Below are 19,281 nucleotides of genomic sequence, written 5' to 3' on the forward strand. Positions count from 1 at the left end.
CGCCTACAAGGAAGACTTCACCCAGACTCCTACGGGAGCCGGGTTCCGCCTACAAAGAAGACTTCACCCGGACTCCTATGGAAGCCGGGTTTCGCCTACAAAGAAGACTTCACCCGGACTCCTACGGGAGCCGGATTCTGCCTACAAGGAGGACTTCACCCGGACTCCTACGGGAGCCAGGTTTCGCCTACAAGGAAGACTTCACCCAGACTCCTACGGGAGCCGGGTTCCGCCTACAAGGAAGACTCCACCCGGACTCCTACGGGAGCCGGGTTCCGCCTACATGGAAGACTTCGCCCGGACTCCTATGGGAGCCGGGCTCCATCCACGATTTCTGCAGCGGGGGTTAATGGTGGCGAAACCCGGCCGCCTAACAAGATCGGATGAAGAGAAAAAGCCCCCACCCCCCAACGACGTCTACATCAAACAAGTCAAACGATAAGAAAGGTTCAGCAGACAACAATATCAGTACGACGCGTGGACGAGGTAACACAAAATGCTCTTCTTTCCATTTCCGATATACACACTACAAGGCCGAGACGGCCAAGGAAAGAAGGACAAAATGATAAAAAGGAAGTAACTACATGATAAGACATAAAGACAAAAGAGCTCTAAGGAGGCCCTGCTCCCTCCGACCTAGGGTTATCTACTCCATCCCTCAACCAGGACTGCCTCAGGTTCTCTATTGCTTCTTCTAGTTCTTTCCTCTTCCGCAGCGCATCCTGGAGCGCCCGACGAAGTTGCTGGCTCTCAGCCTCCGCTTCTCGATGCCACTTCCGCAAAACTTCGGACTCCGCCTCTGCGTTTGCGACGGCCTGCCGCTCAAGTGCCAGTTGGACTTCACTTGTTGCAGCTCGGCGTCTTCTCCCCGAGGGAGACAGAAATCCCTTCAACAGTGCCTCTCAGGGCTTGGAGCTCTTCGAAATCTTGGGCGGAAGTAAGCTGCGCCCTATTAGCCAGCTGCCTCTGGAGACGGACGACCTCGTCAGCTGCCGTCCGGAATCTCCCTTTATACTCTTCCACTTGCCGGCGCCAGCTGGCCCGCTGCACGTCGTGGCTCATCTCGGCATCTTGGAGCTGCTTTTGAAGGTCGGAGACCTTCTGCGACCACTTCTGTCCATCATCGACCCGGGCCAAGAGCCGGGATGAGTTTCCTTCCAGCTGGCCGATCTTCCTCTTCGCAGCTGACAGTTCCACCTTAAAGGCGCTGATCCTGGCTTCTTGAGCCCAAATTCGATAGCTGGTGCTCTTCTTGCATTCCTCGAGCTCCTTCATGAAGTTCGCCTTCCTCCAGCTGTAATCCATGATCGCCTTCACATGGAGACTCCGAAAGTGGGCGGCCTCAGCGGCGGCTTCAGAATGGCCTTCTCTTGATTTGCGGAACTCGCCTTCCATCTTCTTTAACTTCTTCGTCAGGTGAAGGACCTCCTTTTTCAACCGCTGGATTGTTGATTTCAGCGGGACCCCCAGGGGCAAGGGGAGTGCTTCAGCAGGGCACTGCCATCGGAAGATGCAAGCATCAAAGATCGACTCATTACAAGAAGAAAAGCAGAAAGAAGGAGGGGGAAGGAGAAGCCATCCACAACAAGAAATTCGACTTTATTGATTGAATAATTTTGAAGACAAACAGAAAAGAAATATGGCGACAAAATAAGGGCACAAGATCAGAGGTCTCAGACCTTAGGGGCAGGAGGTGGAGAACTCGGCGCGGGGGGTGCGACCGCGGTGGCGGCGGACGAGGGACCGACCTCGTCTTCAGACTCCTCAAGAAAGTCGAGATCGAGTTCGGGGTATTTGCTGGCCACCTTCTCTTGGCAGAGCTCGAACCCCTTGGTGAACGCCTCCTGGTCGAACTGGACATTCAGGTCCCTCATCTCCATGGAGGCCTTGAATTTCTCCACCGCAAGGGCCCTGGCCTCCGAGACCAGGACCGGAGTTTGCTCGACCAAATGGGCGACCTCGGCCTCCGCCTTCCTCGCCGACTCCTCCAAGATCCGTCTCTCCTCTTCCCGGGCTTGCCTTTCTCTTTCTAGGGCCTCCTGGAGGGCGACTACTTCGGCCGTCTTCGCTTGGAGGCGAGCAACCTCAGCTTGGCAGCGTTCCTCCGCCTGAAGGAGGTCCCTCCTCATGCGGCTCATCGCCTCGACATAGGCGAAGAGCTGGTGCCCAATCTGCAAAGACGGATAGAGAATTACGACAAAGACCGAGTGACCGTGTAAATAAATATCCGCTTACCTCGAGGAAGGACCCCAAAGAGTCCCAAGCCCGATGCTCAAGGTCGGCGCGGTCGATCCTCTCCACGACGTCGGACAGGATGCAGCCGTCGAGCAGCCACCTGATCAAGTCCCTATCGTTGAAGGGGTTCTTCGATCCCTCCTCGGAGCAGACGGACTCGTCTGCAGTAGCTCGGTGGCTACTCGCCCTACGAGCCACCGATTTCCTCCTCCTCCCCGCGGCGAGCGCCTCCGTGGGGCGAACCCCCGGAGCGGGGGCCCCAGTCGGCGGGCTCCTCGAGGAAGCCCGGGGAGCCACTGGCTCGGCATCTGAAGGAATGTCGATGGCCGGGGCCGCCTGGACGGGCGCAGCCAAGCTCGTCTCTTTCGCCCTGGCCCTCTTCGCCGATCCGGAGGCCGCCGCACCCTTTCTTTTCTGAGCTCTCATGCCCCTGGCGAGCATCCGCGTTGCTTCGGCGTCCATTGCTAAAAAAAAAAAAAATGATGAGAAAAGGAAAAAGGAGAAGGAAGAAGAAAAAAGGAAAAAAGAAGCAATACCGATCAATCAAGAGTCAAAAAAAAAAAAAAAAGAAGAAGAAAGAAAGAAAAAGAAGAGAGTGGGAAGGAAAAAGAGGTAAAGAGAAGAAGAAGAGGAAGGCAAGAAAAGAAAAGATAAGATGAATACTCGCTGGATCCTGAGGGCTCAGGCCGATGTTGAAAAGAAGCTGCTCCCTCAGAAGATTAGGAAGGGAAGGAGCGGGATAAGTTAGAAGCTTCTGGGCGGCCTGGAGGTCGTCCTCCCCCAGGCTGGGAGTCCGACGGGCAGAATCCCTCAGAGAACCCCAAGGGGGCAGGCCCAGTTCCAAGGTCGGGCAGTGGACGAAGAGGTATTTCCCCTTCCAATTGTGAATCGAAGAGAGGGCGCCCTTCAGCAACCCCTTCTTACCGAACTGGGGGGAGAAGTACCACCAGTCCTTCGCCGAAGGATGGCGTTTGAAGGTATAAAAATGTCTAAACAAGGAGAGGGATGACTGAACCTCGACTATATGGCAGAGGGAGAGAAACCCTATCAGAAACCTAAAGGAGTTCGGGGCCACGGAAGCGAGAGAGATGTCCAAGAAGCGGAAGAAGGCAGCGACAAAGGCAGGAAGCGGAAGCCGGAGTCCGGCACGGAACGCTTCCTGATACAAACAGAAGTGACCAGGAGGAGGAGTGCTGGCCCGGTCAGAGGGGCCAGGTAGCTCCAGATCGTACTCCGGAGGAACCCCATACCGAACCCTTATCAGAAGGAGTTCCTCCGAAGTCGTCGAACATGGAATAACGCCCGGTGCGAAAACCGGGCGAGGCCCAGCCCCGGACGCGGGTTCGTCCGCAGAGACATGGACCTGGGGGTTTGAAGCAGAAGAACTCTCGGAACTGCCGGGAGCAGAAGAGCCAGAGGATATTTTGAGTAGTTTCGAAGGGAGGATCTAAAGGACCCTAAAAAGACGGACCGAAAGGGGAACGAGAGGCCGAAGGCTAACTCGGAGGGAGGCACAAAAGTAATGGTGAGAGGAGAAGCCCCTAGGCGGTGAAAGGAAGGTTGGCACTAACCTATATTACTCTGAGGGACCTGGGGGATGAGAAACAGGAGGCGCCTACGGCTCGAGAAGACGCTCACTAAAGCAGGGCTCTCGAAGAGAAGACAGACACCAACGAAAACTCAGGAATGGAGTAGGACGCCTAAAGGAGGGAGGACGGGTTTAAATAGACCTTGGGATCCGGCACCATAATGATCGCGAATCCCCCAGGCCAGTCCGCATCCAACACGTGTCCCACTCCCCCTGGCAGACGGCTAAAAGCGGCTGACGGTTGGCAGGATCATAATTGCACCGTACCTAGGCCAGAGTACCTGCGGGATTTTCGAAGCATCCCCTCGTACCGCTCCAATTCAAAAAGACTCTGGCACGTGCTCATTTAATGCCAAAATATCTGGAGGCGGCAGTACGCAGGATTTGAAGGGACGGTTCCGGCTGTGCCCATCTCTCTCTGTACTTCCTTCGTTTGAAATCCAAACTCGGAAGTAGGGGGACTGGTGTTGGGTATAAAATGCCCACAGCCGAAACCCTCAGCGAAATCGACTACAGGACAGCTCCGTCCGGACTCCTACGGGAGCCGGGCTCCGTCACCGACAACTCCAACAGTTACGAGCAGGACAGCTTCGCCCGGACTCCCACGGGAGCCGGGCTCCACCGCCGACATCGACTACAGGACAGCTCCACCCGGACTCCTACGGGAGCTGGGCTCCGTCACCGACAACTCCAATAGTTACGAGCAGGACAACTCCGCCCGGACTCCTACGGGAGCCGGGCTCCGCCGCCAACATCGACTACAGGACAGCTCCGCCCGGACTCCTACGGGAGCCGGGCTCCGTCACCGACAACTCCAACAGTTACGAGCAGGACAGCTCCGCCCGGACTCCCACGGGAGCCGGGCTCCGCCGCCGACATCGACTACAGGACAGCTCCGCCCGAACTTCTACGGGAGCCGGGCTCCGTCACCGACAACTCCAACAGTTACGAGCAGGACAGCTCCGCCCGGACTCCTACGGGAGCCGGGCTCCGCCGCCGACATCGACAACAGGACAGCTCCGCCCGGACTCCCACGGGAGCTGGGCTCCGCCACCGACATCGACTACAGGACAGCTCCGCCCGGACTCCTACGGGAGCCGGGCTCCGTCACCGACAACTCCAACAGTTACGAGCAGGACAGCTCCGCCCGGACTCCTACAGGAGCCGGGCTCCGCCGCCGACGTCGACAACAGGACAGCTCCGCCCGGACTCCTACGGGAGCCGGGCTCCATCCTCAGCGTCGACCGCTGGTAAGTCTCGTCCGGACTCCTACGGTAGCCGGACTTCGCCTTTGACTTTAATTGCAGGGAGACTTCGCCCGTACTCTTATGGGAGCCGGGCTTTATCCTCGACGCCAACAACTGCAGCCGCAAGCAGACTCCGCCCGGACTCCTACGGGAGCCGGGCTTCGTCCTCAACAACGACTGCTGGTAAGCCCCGTCCGGACTCCTACGGGAGCCAGACTTTGCCTTTAACTTTAATTACAGGAAGACCACGCCCGGACTCCTACGGGGGCCGGACTCCGACCGCTGCCGAACTTCAACCGATGGATCTGCACCCCCTGGCAGGCCACCATAACGGCCACGATCCTGCTCCACTTCCTGTGGCGGATTCCGCGCAGCTCCATCATTCCCTGACAGGCCGCAGTAACCATCGCAGCTCTGCTCCACTTCCTGTGGCGGATTTCGCACAGCTCCACTACCCCCTGGCAGGCCACCATAACGGCCACGATCCTGCTCCACTTTCTGTGGCGGATTCCGCGCAGCTCCATCATTCCCTGACAGGCCGCAGTAACCATCGCAGCTCTGCTCCACTTCCTGTGGCGGATTTCGCACAGCTCCACTACCCTCTGGCAGGCCACAATAATGGCCACGAACCTGCTCCACCTCCTGCGATGGATACCGGGCGATTCTCCCATCCACTGGCAAGTCACGACAACGGACGCTGCTCCACTCCTCGCAACTGATTCCACGTGGCGAGCTGCGGTGATAGCCACGATTCCACTCCACTACCCTTCGCAATAAATTCTCCCTGACTATGGACGGCCCACGACCAGACGGTTACAGACGTCGCCATCAATCCGTTACCTCCTCCGCCTATAAAAAGGGGGATCCAGATACGTTATTCTCTAAGCTCATTTCTTATCTCAAAACTCTGCTAAATTCTCCGTTCGAGCACTCTATTCTTGTTGAGGCAGAGAACTGACTTGAGCATCGGAGGGTCTTGCCGGAGCAACCCCACCTCCGGTTTAGACTTCCTTTGCAGGTCCCGGCGGCGACCGCGGCTTCTCCGACTCCAGCTTCTCCGGCGCAAGCAGATTTTTGCACCAACAAGGTGAATACCTTTGTCAGAAATTTCTGGATTATCTTAAGGACAATGGTATAGTCTGTCAATAGACCCCTCTTTGAACACCTCAGCTCAATGGGGTATCTGAAAGGAAGAACAGGATCCTATTGGATATGGTTAGATCCATGATGAGCTTCACTGATCTATCCTTATTTCTTTGAGGATATGCCTTGTTAATTGTCATTCACTTGTGGAATAGGGTTCCATCAAAGTCCGTTCTTACCACACCGTATGAGATATGGTTTGGTAAGAAGCCGAGTTTGGGTTATTTTAAGACTTAGGGATGTCCGACCTATGTCAAAAGATAGATGGCGGATAAGTTGGAGGATAGATCTATTATAGCTCGCTTTATAGGGTATCTAGAAGAATCTATGGGATACTACTACTTTCTACAAGACCATAATATGATTATGAGTCAAAATGTCGTATTCTTAGAAAAAATTGTTTATCCAAGATGATAGCAGTGGAAGGTGATTGCTGTCGTAGGTGGTCAAGAATAAAAATTAACTCAAACTATATAGATAGGGTGAGTCGGGATCATTTCCACAGGGATCTAAGATGATTATTTTTTTTAAAGAAGAAAAAGAAATAAAAGAGAATTGATTGTAGAAGAATTAAAGAAAGAATAAAATAGCAAGAATTCAATTACAAATATAAATTAATTTATAAAAAAATTAAGTCAAAAAAATAATCCAAAAATTTTGAATCCACTATATAAATTAGATTTATTTATTTTTTTATATTGTAATATTAATTCTTATGATTAAAATATTAATATAGCTTATCTTTAAGGGGTATGGAGTAGATCACGGCTCATCCTATTAGAGTATAAACTATCTAAATATAATTACAAGATATAAGATTTAATCTAACATACCACGATCTATCTCTCCTAGGCATATACCGTATCCAGAGATCATGGTACGTCAATAAAGGGTATAGGCCATGTAGGCTGGATCAATACCTCAGAATAAAAAGATATGAAATAAAAGCATAATTTTATTACATAAAAATTAAATATATAAAAAAAATAAAAACTTATTTACATGCTTCATCGTATTCCTGATTTTAAAGAGATTTAGCCACGTATCAAGATCTCTAGCTCCATATTTTTTTTTTTAAGATCTAAAATAATAAAATAAAAAATTTTGTTCTATATCCTTTGCTCCTGTGCCTCTCCCACTCTTGGATGCCTTTCTCTTATAGCCTAGGCCCCTTTATATAGGCATTAGGAGGAGAAGAATCCTTTTGATCTACCGATGTGGGACTATAGGATGTCGCATGGGGTCTAAGAGGTTGAATTCAAGTTGATTTCAATGTTCGTTTCCTTCTCAAACTCCTTTGCTTTTATGATTGTGCAATAGACTGCATGAAGCCACCTTTCGTATTGCATTGCACCAGAGGTCTATGAATCAAATGAAAACCCAGCTCTCTTTTTCGTGTGAAGCCCGCATCTGCTGGCCTCTCTGCATCGTGCCACAAGTCCTGCACCGCATGAACCTGCTTGTTTGCATCAACCAGTACCGTGCCAAATCCACTTTCGAACCCACTCAGCCAGGCCTATGTGAAACGTGTGAAAGTGATCATACGAATGGTGCCGCGTGACATGCCAGTGTCCACTTTGCTTTAAAACTCCCTTGGCTCCACGTGAAGCTCCGCAATGTCCACTTTGCTTTAAAACTCCCTTGGCTCCACGTGAAGCTCCGCAATCCACTTCACTTCATGAGCCATAACCAACCAAAAGCTTTTAATGCTTTGAATCTCCACGGCCCCTTATCATTTGGATTGAATTTGACTTACATTTTTTTTTAAATTGAATCGAGTTTGAGTTAATTTTGAGATGCCTTCATTGAATTCCTATCAATTATCTATAAATTATTGCGTGTCATACACTTGATAGACCTGATTTTGGATATGAACTTCATATACATATGTTGAAAGACTGTTGCTTGTTGATTTATGATTAAATCTTTAAAATTAATTATTTTTTAAAAAAATATAAAAAATATCAAATTCAAAATAATAAGAATTAAATATCAAAGATTTTAATACTTTTTATGACATATTTGATGTATTGATCACACCCTCCAACTTGAACTTTGCTCGTCCTCAAGTAAATAAAAAATTTAGAGTCAAGTACCGTTTAACTTAAAGTTCTAAATTTCACTAGATAATTTTTTTAAAAAGGTCACTGATGTCCAGTCGAGCGTGAGTGAGATATATCATTGGGATATTAATAATAATCAATATAGAAGTTAAGCTAAGAACACTAAATCTTTTCTGAACTTTTCTAAATTATCCATACCTTTATCTCCAAATCATTAATCTTCGTGTTACGTATAAAATACCCCCAGCCGAAGTTTGTAAAGGACCGACCCTTCCAGGACTTTTCCAGCTTCCGACCTAGTGTGGCGTCTCTCTGAACCTCCTCGACCGTCTGAGCTTCCATAATACCGTCCGGACTTCTCCGACAATGAGCTTCTCCATCCATCTACCGGACCACTCCAAAGGCTCTCTGGGTCTCACTATCAGCCGACCTTCTACAGTGATCAACTATTCTCTGAACTTCTTCCAGACTTCGTCAGTGTTGGGTATAAAATACCCCCCAGCCAAAGTTCGTGATGGGAGTGACCCTCCGGGGATCCAACTGACTTTCGATCTCCGGCAACGTCTCTTCAAACCTCCCAGACGGTCGAGCCTCCGCCACACTCCCAAGTTTTGTCAACGAGCAGGACCCCGCCAGCACCGACCGGATTCTTCGCGACGTCCGGACTCCTACGGGAGCCAGATCTCGTCTCCGACTCCAGCTGCAGGCAGGCTTCGTCCGGACTCCTACGGGAGCCGAACTTCATCCCCAACCTCAAATGCTGGAAGGCTTCACCCGGACTCCTACGGGAGCCGAGCTCCGCCCGCGACTTCACTTACAGGTAAACACCGTCCGGACTCCTATGGGAGCCGGACTTCATCCCTGACCTTGATTGCAGGTGGACTTCGACCGGACTCCTACGGGAGCCAGATCTCGTCTTCGACTCCAGCTGCAGGCAGGCTTCGTCCGGACTCCTACGGGAGCCGAACTTCGTCCCCAACCTCAACTGCTGGAAGGCTTCACCCAGACTCCTACGGGAGCCGAGCTCCGCCCGCGACTTCACTTACAGGTAAACACCGTCCGGACTCCTATGGGAGCAGGACTTCATCCCTGACCTTGATTGCAGGTGGACTTCGACCGGACTCCTATAGGAGCCGGGCTCCGTCCCCAGCTCCGGCTACGGGAAGACTCCGTTCAGATTCCTACGGGAGCCAGACTTCGTCTCCAACCTCAATTGCTGGAAGGCTTCACCCGGACTCCTACGGGAGCCGAGCTCCGCCCGTGACTTCACTTACAGGTAAACACCGTCCGGACTCCTACGGGAGCCAGACTTCATCCTTGACCTTGATTGCAGGTGGACTTCGACCGGACTCCTATGGGAGCCGGGCTCCGTCCCTAGCTCCGGCTACGAGAAGACTCCGTTCGGACTCCTACGGGAGCCAAACTTCGTCCCCAACCTCAACTGCTGGAAGGCTTCACTCGGACTCCTACGGGAGCCGAGCTCCACCCGCGACTTCACTTACAGGGAAACACCGTCCGGACTCCTACGGGAGCTGGACTTCATTTCTGACCTTGATTGCAGGTGGACTTCGACCGGACTCCTATGGGAGCCGGGCTCCGTCCCCAGCTCCGGCTACGGGAAGACTCCGTTCGGATTCCTACGGGAGCCGGACTTCGTCCCCAACCTCAACTGCTGGAAGGCTTCACTCGGACTCCTACGGGAGCCGAGCTCCGCCCGCGACTTCACTTACAGGTAAACACCGTCCGGACTCCTACGGGAGCCAGACTTCATCCCTGACCTTGATTGCAGGTGGACTTCGACCAGACTCCCATGGGAGGCGGGCTCCGTCCTCGACCCCGACTGCAGGAAGACCTCGTCCGAGCTCCTACAGGTGTCGGACTTCGCTTCCGACTCCAGCTACCGACTCCAACCGAACTTCGGCCGACAAGTCTGGACCCCCTAGCAGGCCACAGTAACGGACAGCACTGCTCCACTCTCTGCAGCGGACCCTACGTAGCTCCATTACTCCCTGGCAGGCCACAATAATGGCCACGGTTCTGCTCCACTCCCTGCGGCGGACCCTACGCAGCTCCATTACTCTCTGGCAGGCCGTACTAACGGCCACGATTCTGCTCCACTCCCTACGACAGATCCTGTGCGGTTCCACCACTCCCTGGCGAGTCACGACAACGGATGCCGCTCCACTCTCCGCAACTGATTCCACGTGGCGAGCCATGATGACAGCCACGACTCCACCCCATTACTCTTCATGATAAACTCCTCCTGACCATGGGCAGCCCACTGCCAGATGGTTACAAACATCACTATCAGTCTGTTGCTCCCTCCGCCTATAAAAAGGGGACCCCAGATACGTTATTCTCTAAGCTCTCATTTTTACCTAGAAACTCTGCTAAAATTTCTGTTCGAGCACTCCATTCTTGTTGAGGCAGAGAACTGACTTGAGCGTCAGAGGGTCTTGCCGGAGCAACCCCACCTCCGATTTAGACTTCTTTTGCAGGTCCCGACGGCGACCGCGACTCCAGCTTCTCTGACGCAAGCGAATTTTTGCACCAACAGGATTGGCGCTAGAGGAAAGGGCGGCGAACCTTCGCAGTACCCTTATTCTTAAAGGAGCGTTTAACGAAACCGCCTTTGGTCATCTTCTCCGACATCCGCTTCTCCTTCCCCCCACTAGATCCTCGCCCGATGACTTCTCGTGAAGCATCCACACAGCGACCCACGGCCTCCGCAGCCAGATCTCAGGCTCCAGTCTCACCTCTGGTTTTTCGGGCCCCACATCCTTCGGCAATGGTCGCCGGCATGGAGTGGTTGGACAATCGGCCTCCAACGGATTTCGCCAACACCATCTCGGGAGGATCCTAGCAGGAAGCAACCTACGTACTGGCCGTACCCCCCAAGCGACAAAAGATTGAGGAGCCCATAACCTTTACTGAAGAAGATGCTCAGGGAGTTCAATTCCCTCATAACGACACAGTTGTAGTTTCCTTGAATATAGCAAATTACGACGTCCGCCGCATTCTTGTCGACAATGAAAGTTAGGCCGACGTTTTGTTCTACGACGTCTTTTCAAGAATGTCCATCCTTGATGGCCATTTGAGGCCGATTAGCTCCCCTCTGGTAGGGTTTACCGACGATGCTGTTCCGACGGAGGGAATAATAACTTTGACTGTGGCCGCAGGTCGATATCCAAGGCAATCCAGGGCTCTGGTGAATTTTCTGGTGGTGAAGGCACCGTCAGCCTACAACGCAATCCTCGGCCGACCTGGCCTCAATGCTCTCCGAGCCATCATATCAACCTACTATTTGAAGTTGAAATTTCCCACCAACTAGGAGATCGGAGAGGTCCGAGAAGACCAAGCCCTGGCCAGACACTGCTACAACATAGCCTCGCAAAAAAGCGACCAATCTGCCCCCTGTCCAGTCGATGGACTGGATACTCGCGACAACCTCACTGAAGAGAGGGGAGTTCCAATTGAAGATCTGGTACCGATCCCTTTGAATGACGGGAATGCGGAGCATGTAGCGATGATCGGCTCCAACCTGGGGGAGGAGGTGCGGACGCTTCTCATCGATTTTTTTCGAAAGAATGCAGACATTTTTGCTTGGGTTCCGACAGACATGCCGGGGATTGACGCGGAAGTCATGGAGCACCGCCTGGCCGTCGATCCAAAGCATCGACCGACGAAAGAAAAAATCTGAGGTCATGCGCTAGAGAGGCAGAAGGCGATAGCCGAGGAAGTGAACAAGCTCCTTAAAGTCGGATTCATTAGGAAAGTCAATTATTCTGATTGGATTTCCAATGTTGTCCTAGTCAAAAAAGCAAACGACAAGTGGAGGATGTGCATAGACTTCAAAAAGCTGAATAAAGCCTGTCCAAAGGACAGCTACCCCCTTCCCAGAATCGATCAACTAGTGGACGCGACCTCGGACCATGAGCTCCTCACCTTCATGGATGCATTCTTCGGCTATAATCAAATCAGGATGGCACCGAAAGACGAAGAAAAGACCGCTTTCATTACTAACCGTGGCCTTTACTGTTACAGGGTCATGCCTTTCGGCCTCAAAAATGTAGGCGCAACCTACCAGCGGTTGGTGAACAAAATCTTCAAAGAGCAGATCGGCCGCAATATGGAGGTCTACGTGGACGACATACTCGTAAAAAGCAAATCTTTCATGGACCACGTCGCCGACCTCGAGGAGACCTTCGACGCTCTCCGAAAATATAAAATGAAGCTCTGATCACAGGACTGAGGATCGCCAAAGAGCTGGGAATAGATCGGCTCCGGGTCCACAGCGACTCTCAACTAGTAGTGGGACAAGTCAACGAAAATTACGAAGCACGGGAGGACAGCATGGCTAAATACCTTGAAAGGATAAAGGAGCTTGTCTCCACCTTCAGCAGCTTCAACATCAGACAGATTTCGAGGTTGGAAAATATCAGGGCTGACCTTCTCTCCTAGCTGGCAACATTGGCTCCGGCCGAATTGCCCAAAGGCATTCTTTTTGAAGTTCTAAAGTACCCAAGTACAGAAGAATCGCGGCCCGTGATGGAAATTGACCACGAGCCCAGCTGGGTCGACCCACTGATAACCTATCTCAGAGATGGAGTTCTCCCCTAGGGTGCAAAAGAGGCTCGAAAGCTCAGAAATTAAGCCTCCCGATACATCCTTTATGAGGGCAAGTTGTACAAGAGATCATACTCTTTGCCCCTTTTGAAATGTCTCCGACCTTCAGAAGCTGACTACGCCTTGTGGGAGGTGCATGAAGGAATCTGCGAAAACCATTTGGGGGCTATATCTTTATCCCACAAGTTGCTCCGCCAAGGATATTACTGGCCGATAATGCATCATGATTCGATTGAATATGTCAGAAAGTATGATCGATGCCAGAGATATGTCAATATCCAGAGACAGCCCGCCACCGAGCTTACACCCTTGAGTGCCCCATGGCCTTTTGCGCAATGGGGGATGGACATCCTTGGCCCCTTTCCCATGGCGTCGGGGCAGAGGAAGTTCCTCCTTGTAGCGATCGACTACTTCACCAAATGGGTTGAAGCCGAACCACTAGCAAAAATTACAGAAGCAAAAGTGCAAGATTTCGTCTGGAAGTCGATCGTATGCAGGTTCGGTCTGCCTAGGACCCTAATCACTGATAATGGGCGGCAATTCGCGGGAGCAAGATTCATCGAATTCTATGAAGATCTAAACATCTCCCATAACTTCACATCAGTAGCCCATCCTCAGGCGAATGGCGAAGCTGAGGTGACTAACAGAACCCTTCTGCAGGGGATTAAGACAAGGCTCGAAAAGGCGAAGGGAACTTGGGCGGACGAACTTTATCATGTGTTGTGGGCGTATCGAACTACCCAAAGACTGCCCACAGGGGAGACCCCCTTTGCTTTAGCCTTCGGAATGGAGGCCGTCATCCCAATTGAGCTTAAACTCTCGTCGGCACGAGTTGTGGCATTCGACGAACATCAAAATTTGCAAAGTCTTAAAGCCAACCTCGACCTACTGGAAGAAAGGCGGGAGGTAGCTCAGGTTCGAATGGCAACCTATAGACAGAAAGTCGCTCGCTATTACAACTCCCGGGTCAAGAACAAAGTCTTTAGAGCAGGAGATCTAGTGCTTCGACGAGCCGCTGTCTCGCAACCTCAGGATCGAGGGAAGCTCGCCCCAAACTGGGAAGGCCCGTATGAGGTCAAAGAAGTAGTCCGACCTGAAACTTATTATCTTAAGGAGCTCGGAGGAGCCGACCTCCCACGACCATGGAGCTCGAAAAACTTACGGATGTACTACCAATAACTTTATTTTAATTAAAAGTTGTATATCTACATGTCTCCCCCCTTTGGCACTATCTTACATCGACAGGGCAGTCCAAACAAACTGTATCAGAAGCAAGAGGGGAATCTCATCTCGACAAAGCTGAAGGCCCGGTTCTCTTTAGACCGGATGGGGGGAGAGGCCCTGCAACGCCCATATGCGCCCCTACAGCCCTGTTAGGGATAGGAGGAGAACCTCGCCCTAACTTGAGCAAAGTCAAAGGCCCGGTTCTCTAGACCGGATGGGGGGAGAGGCCCTGCAACGCCCATATGCGCCCCCACAGCCCTGTTAGGGACAGGAGGAGAACCTCACCCTAACTTGAGCAAAGTCGAAGGCCTGGTTCTCTAGATCGGATGGGGGGAGAGGCCCTGCAACGCCCATATGCGCCCCCACAGCCTTGTTAGGGATAGGAGGAGAACCTCGCCCTAACTTGAGCAAAGTCGAAGGTCCGGTTCTCTAGACCGGATGGGGGGAGAGGCACTGCAACGCCCATATGCACCCCCACAGCCCTGTTAGGGACAGGAGGAGAACCTCGCCCTAACTCGAGCAAAGTCGAAGGCCCGGTTCTCTTTAGATCAGAAGGGGGGAAGGGCCCAACAACACCCATATGTACGCCTACGGCCGTGTTAGAGACAAGAGAAGGACCTTGTCCTAACCAGAGCTGAAATCTGTTACGACAGAAATAGGGAAAGAACCTCATCCCGGCATCAATTAAAGTCTGGTCATTCAAGACCAGAAGAGAAAAAGGGGGGACCTTCCCCAGCGGCCCCTTCGCAATAAGACTCCGTCCGGACTCCTACGGGAGTCGGACTTCGTCCCCGACTTCGGCCGCCGATAAACTCCGTCCGGACTCCCACGGGGGCTGGACTCCACCCCCAACCTCAACTGCTGGAAGGCTTCATCCGGACTCCTACGGGAGCCAGAACCTCATCCCCAACTTCGACCGCTGGTAAGTTCCATCTGGGAGCCAGATTTTGCCTCTGACTTCAATCGCAGGTAAACTCCATCCGGACTCCCACGGGAGCCGGACTTCGCCCCGACTTTGCTTACGGGAGCCAAACTCTCGTAGCCCCACCAAGAGCAGAGAAAAAATTCCAAACGAAAAAGAAAAAGGGAGGAGGGGCTAAAAAAAAAGGCGATGGACCACGTCAGTGACGAATGAAAAACAAACAGCGTCGAAGACGCAGAGAACCCTGTCTCAGCAAGGATTGGGGTTCTTATCAAAGACCCCAACTCTCAAGGAAGCTCTCAGCACGAGCCCGAGATGAGACTTCCTCGGGGTGATGAAAGATCAGACCTCCGAGCCCAAGCCCTGATGGGGGGCACCAAACCCGAACGATTCCGGACAAATCTGCGGCCATGGACGAAAAGGATGGGTCGATACGATGGCAATCGGGTACTTCCGAACGACATGAAGGTCGAAAAGAAGCTCGACAAGCGATAATTCAACACATGAGTATAAGAGGTAGCAGAAATTTCCCTTCTCATATTATTCATCCAATATACATTACAGAGCCATTAGTTGAAGGAGAAGGACAACTAAAAGGCGAGCCGACGTGACCACTACCAACAACCTATGGACGACGTTAAAAAAAAAAAAAAAAAGAGAAGAGAAAAGAGAGAAAGAAGAAGAGAAGTAAAGAGAAGGGAATACAACCACAACAATGGTAAAGAAAAGAAGTTCGGCAGACAACAATTCGATGCAAAGCGCAAACGAAGTAACAAAATTTCCTTCTCATTTCTCGATGTACGTTACAAGACCCAGAGGGCCAGAAAAAGAAAACATTATTACAAGACTCGAAAGGGATACACCGGAGGCTACTTCGAGCTGTAGACTTCTCTTCCCGGTTCTATCCTTCCCAGCAGCATTTTCCAGCACGTGTGACAAGCCTCTCGGCTCTCACCCCCTGCCTCATTTCGCTCCACCTCCAAAATCCCAACCCTAGGGGGAAAAGGATGGGATAGATTCCAGGGGGCAGCAAGGGCAACGACAGCGGCGACGATGACCTGTTTCAAAAAGAACCAGAATCACCCCGGAGGCAGCGGTGGCGCCGAAGACATGTGCCACCGCCATGTGCTCCATGACAACCACCATCCTGGGTGTTCCGGTAAGGTCGGCATGCGCTACTTCCACCGTCTCCGCAACAAGTTCTGCTGCCCCGCCATCGACACCGACCACTTCTGGTCCCTCGGCCCCGATGGCATCAAGGATCCCGCCACGGCTTGTGACGAAGGCTCTGCCCCCTTGATCGGTGTCGCCCCGTTCGGCTACTTCGAAGTTCTCAGGTGGAACGTCTTCACCGGTTGTCCCCGTTATTAAACCCTTGTTGTTGAAGGAATTCTCCCTTGAGCCCCAGTTAAAGCGGTGGGAACCCTCAGCAGCGGCTTGACAATCGGAGAACTCGCAGACTGCTGTTCTCCTCCTTGCACTCTTCTTAGTCTGTGGCATCATCTTGAGATTGGCCTCCGAGGCGGAGGCCCCAGCGGGGGAACCCCTTGGAGAGACTCGGGAGACCGGAAGCGGTGGAAAGCCGGCGGAGATGGCAAAGACCAACGCGAAAGACACTCGAAGTCAGAAGGGGCACCGATGGAGTGGCTGAGTGGCTAAGCTCTCAGGCAAAAGAAGGATGTCGTGAAGCCCCTGGAGGAAAGGTGGGGGCTTAAATAGGCAACGGGGCCTAGCGCAGTTATAGTGGCAGGTGTCCCTAGGCCAACCAGTGCCCACCACGTGTCCCGCGTGTCCCACTCACCGCGACCTGGGGTTGACCGTTCGCAAACTTTCATGGCACGATGCTTGGGATCACGTCCCGGTGAGAGTTCCGAAAGACTCTTCGGGTCGCCCTAATCGAAAAAAGGCTCCAGCATGCGCGCATTAAATGCCAACATATCTGAAGATGATCGTGCACGAACCTCGAGGGGAGAACTTCGATTGCGACAATCTTTCTGTACTTCCTTCATTCGAAATTTGAACTCAAAAGTAGGGGGACTAGTGTTGGGTATAAAATACCCCCCAGCCGAAGTTCGTGATGGGAGTGACTCTCCGGGGATCCAACTGACTTTCGACCTCCAGCAACGTCTCTTCAAACCTTCCAGACGGCCGAGCCTCCGCCACACTCCCAAGTTTTGTCGACGAGCAGGACCCCGCCAGCACCGATCGGATTCTTCACGACCTCCAGACTCCTATGGGAGCTAGATCTCATCTCCGACTCCAGCTGCAGGCAGGCTTCGTCCGGACTCCTACGGGAGCCGAACTTCGTCCCCAACCTCAACTGCTGGAAGGCTTCACCCGGACTCCTACGGGAGCCGAGCTCCGTCCGCAACTTCACTTACAGGTAAACACCGTCCGGACTCCTATGGGAGCCGGACTTCATCCCTGACCTTGATTGCAGGTGGACTTCGACCGGACTCCTACGGGAGCCAGATCTCCTCTCCGACTTCAGCTGCAGGCAGGCTTCGTCCGGACTCCTACGGGAGCCGAACTTTGTCTCCAAACTCAACTGCTAGAAGGCTTCACCCGGACTCCTACGGGAGCCGAGCTCCGCCCGCGACTTCACTTACAGGTAAACACCGTCCGGACTCCTACGGGAGCCGGACTCCGTCCCTGACCTTGATTGCAGGTGGACTTCGACCGGACTCCTATGGGAGCCAGGCTCCATCCCCAGCTCCGGCTACGGGAAGACTCCATTCGGATTCCTACGGGAGCTGGACTTCATCCCCATCCTCAACTGTTGGATGGCTTCACCCAGACTCCTATGACAGCCGAGCTCCGCCCGCGACTTCACTTACAGGTAAACATCGTCCGAACTCCTACGGGAGCCAGACTTCATCCCTGACCTTGATTGCAGGTGGACTTCGACCAGACTCCTATGGGAGCCGGGCTCCGTCCCCGCTCCGGCTACGAGAAGACTCCGTTCGGACTCCTACGAGAGCCGAACTTCATCCCCAACCTCAACTGCTGGAAGGCTTCACCCGGACTCCTACGGGAGCCGAGCTCCGCCCGTGACTTCACTTACAGGTAAACACCGTCCGGACTCCTACGAGAGCCAGACTTCGTCCCTGACCTTGATTGCAGGTGGACTTCGACCGGACTCCTATGGGAGCCGGGCTCCGTCCCCAGCTCCGGCTATGGGAAGACTCCGTTCGGATTTCTACGGGAGCCGGACTTCATCCCCAACCTCAACTGCTGGAAGGCTTCACCCGGACTCCTTCGGGAGTCGAGCTCCACCCGCGACTTCACTTACAGGTAAACACCGTCCGGACTCCTACGGGAGCCGGACTTCGTCCCTGACCTTGATTGCAGGTGGACTTCGATCGGACTCCCATGGGAGCTGGGCTCCATCCTCGACCCTGACTGCAGAAAGACCTCGTCCGAGCTCCTACAGGTGCCGGACTTCACTTCCGACTCCAGCTATCGACTCCAATCGAACTTCGTCTGACAAGTCTGGACCCCCTAGCAGGCCACAGTAACGGACAGCACTGCTCCACTCCCTGCGGCGGACCCTACGCAGCTCCATTACTCCCTGGCAGGCCACAATAATGGCCACGGTTCTGCTCCACTCCCTGTGGCAGAACCTACGCAGCTCCATTACTCCCTGGCAGGCCGTACTAACGACCACGATTCTGCTCCACTCCCTGCGGTGGATCCTGTGTGGTTCCACCACTCCCTGGCGAGTCGCGACAATGGACGCCGCTCCACTCCCCGCAACTGATTCCACGTGGCAAGCCATGATGACAGCCACGACTCCACCCCATTACTCTTCATGATAAACTCCTCCTGACCATGGGCAGCCCACTGCCAGACGGTTACAAACATCACTATCAGTCTGTTGCTCCCTCCGTCTATAAAAAGGGTACCCCAGATACGTTATTCTCTAAGCTCTCATTTTTACCTAAAAACTCTGCTAAAATTTCCGTTCAGCACTCCATTCTTGTTGAGGCAGAGAACTGACTTGAGCGTCGGAGGGTCTTGTCGGAGCAACCCCACCTCCGGTTTAGACTTCTTTTGCAGGTCCCGACGGCGATCGTGACTCCAGCTTCTCCGGTGCAAGCAGATTTTTGCACCAACAGTCAATATCCGAGCTTCTCCGACAATGAGATTTCTACAGTAATCAGACTCCATCTAAGTTTCTACGACGATCGACCGCCTTCAGGATTCCAACCGAGCCCCTACAAGAGCCGAACT

At 52.8% G+C, this 19,281-nt stretch overlaps 1 protein-coding gene across 1 annotated transcript; it reads right to left on the reverse strand.

Moving 5' to 3' along the window:
• Positions 1-840: 840 nt before the first annotated feature.
• Positions 841-16,194, reverse strand: LOC140855864 (uncharacterized). Its single transcript, XM_073253065.1, has 5 exons — positions 16,123-16,194; positions 2,899-3,682; positions 2,236-2,699; positions 1,680-2,171; positions 841-1,497 (listed from the first exon to the last, which is right to left on the reverse strand). Exons 1-5 carry the CDS (start codon positions 16,192-16,194, stop codon positions 841-843), a joined length of 2,469 nt encoding a protein of 822 aa, XP_073109166.1.
• Between the last annotated feature and the right edge of the window lie 3,087 nt (positions 16,195-19,281).

This window comes from Elaeis guineensis, chromosome 1 (assembly GCF_000442705.2).
Source record: "Elaeis guineensis isolate ETL-2024a chromosome 1, EG11, whole genome shotgun sequence".
NCBI lineage: Eukaryota > Viridiplantae > Streptophyta > Magnoliopsida > Arecales > Arecaceae > Elaeis > Elaeis guineensis.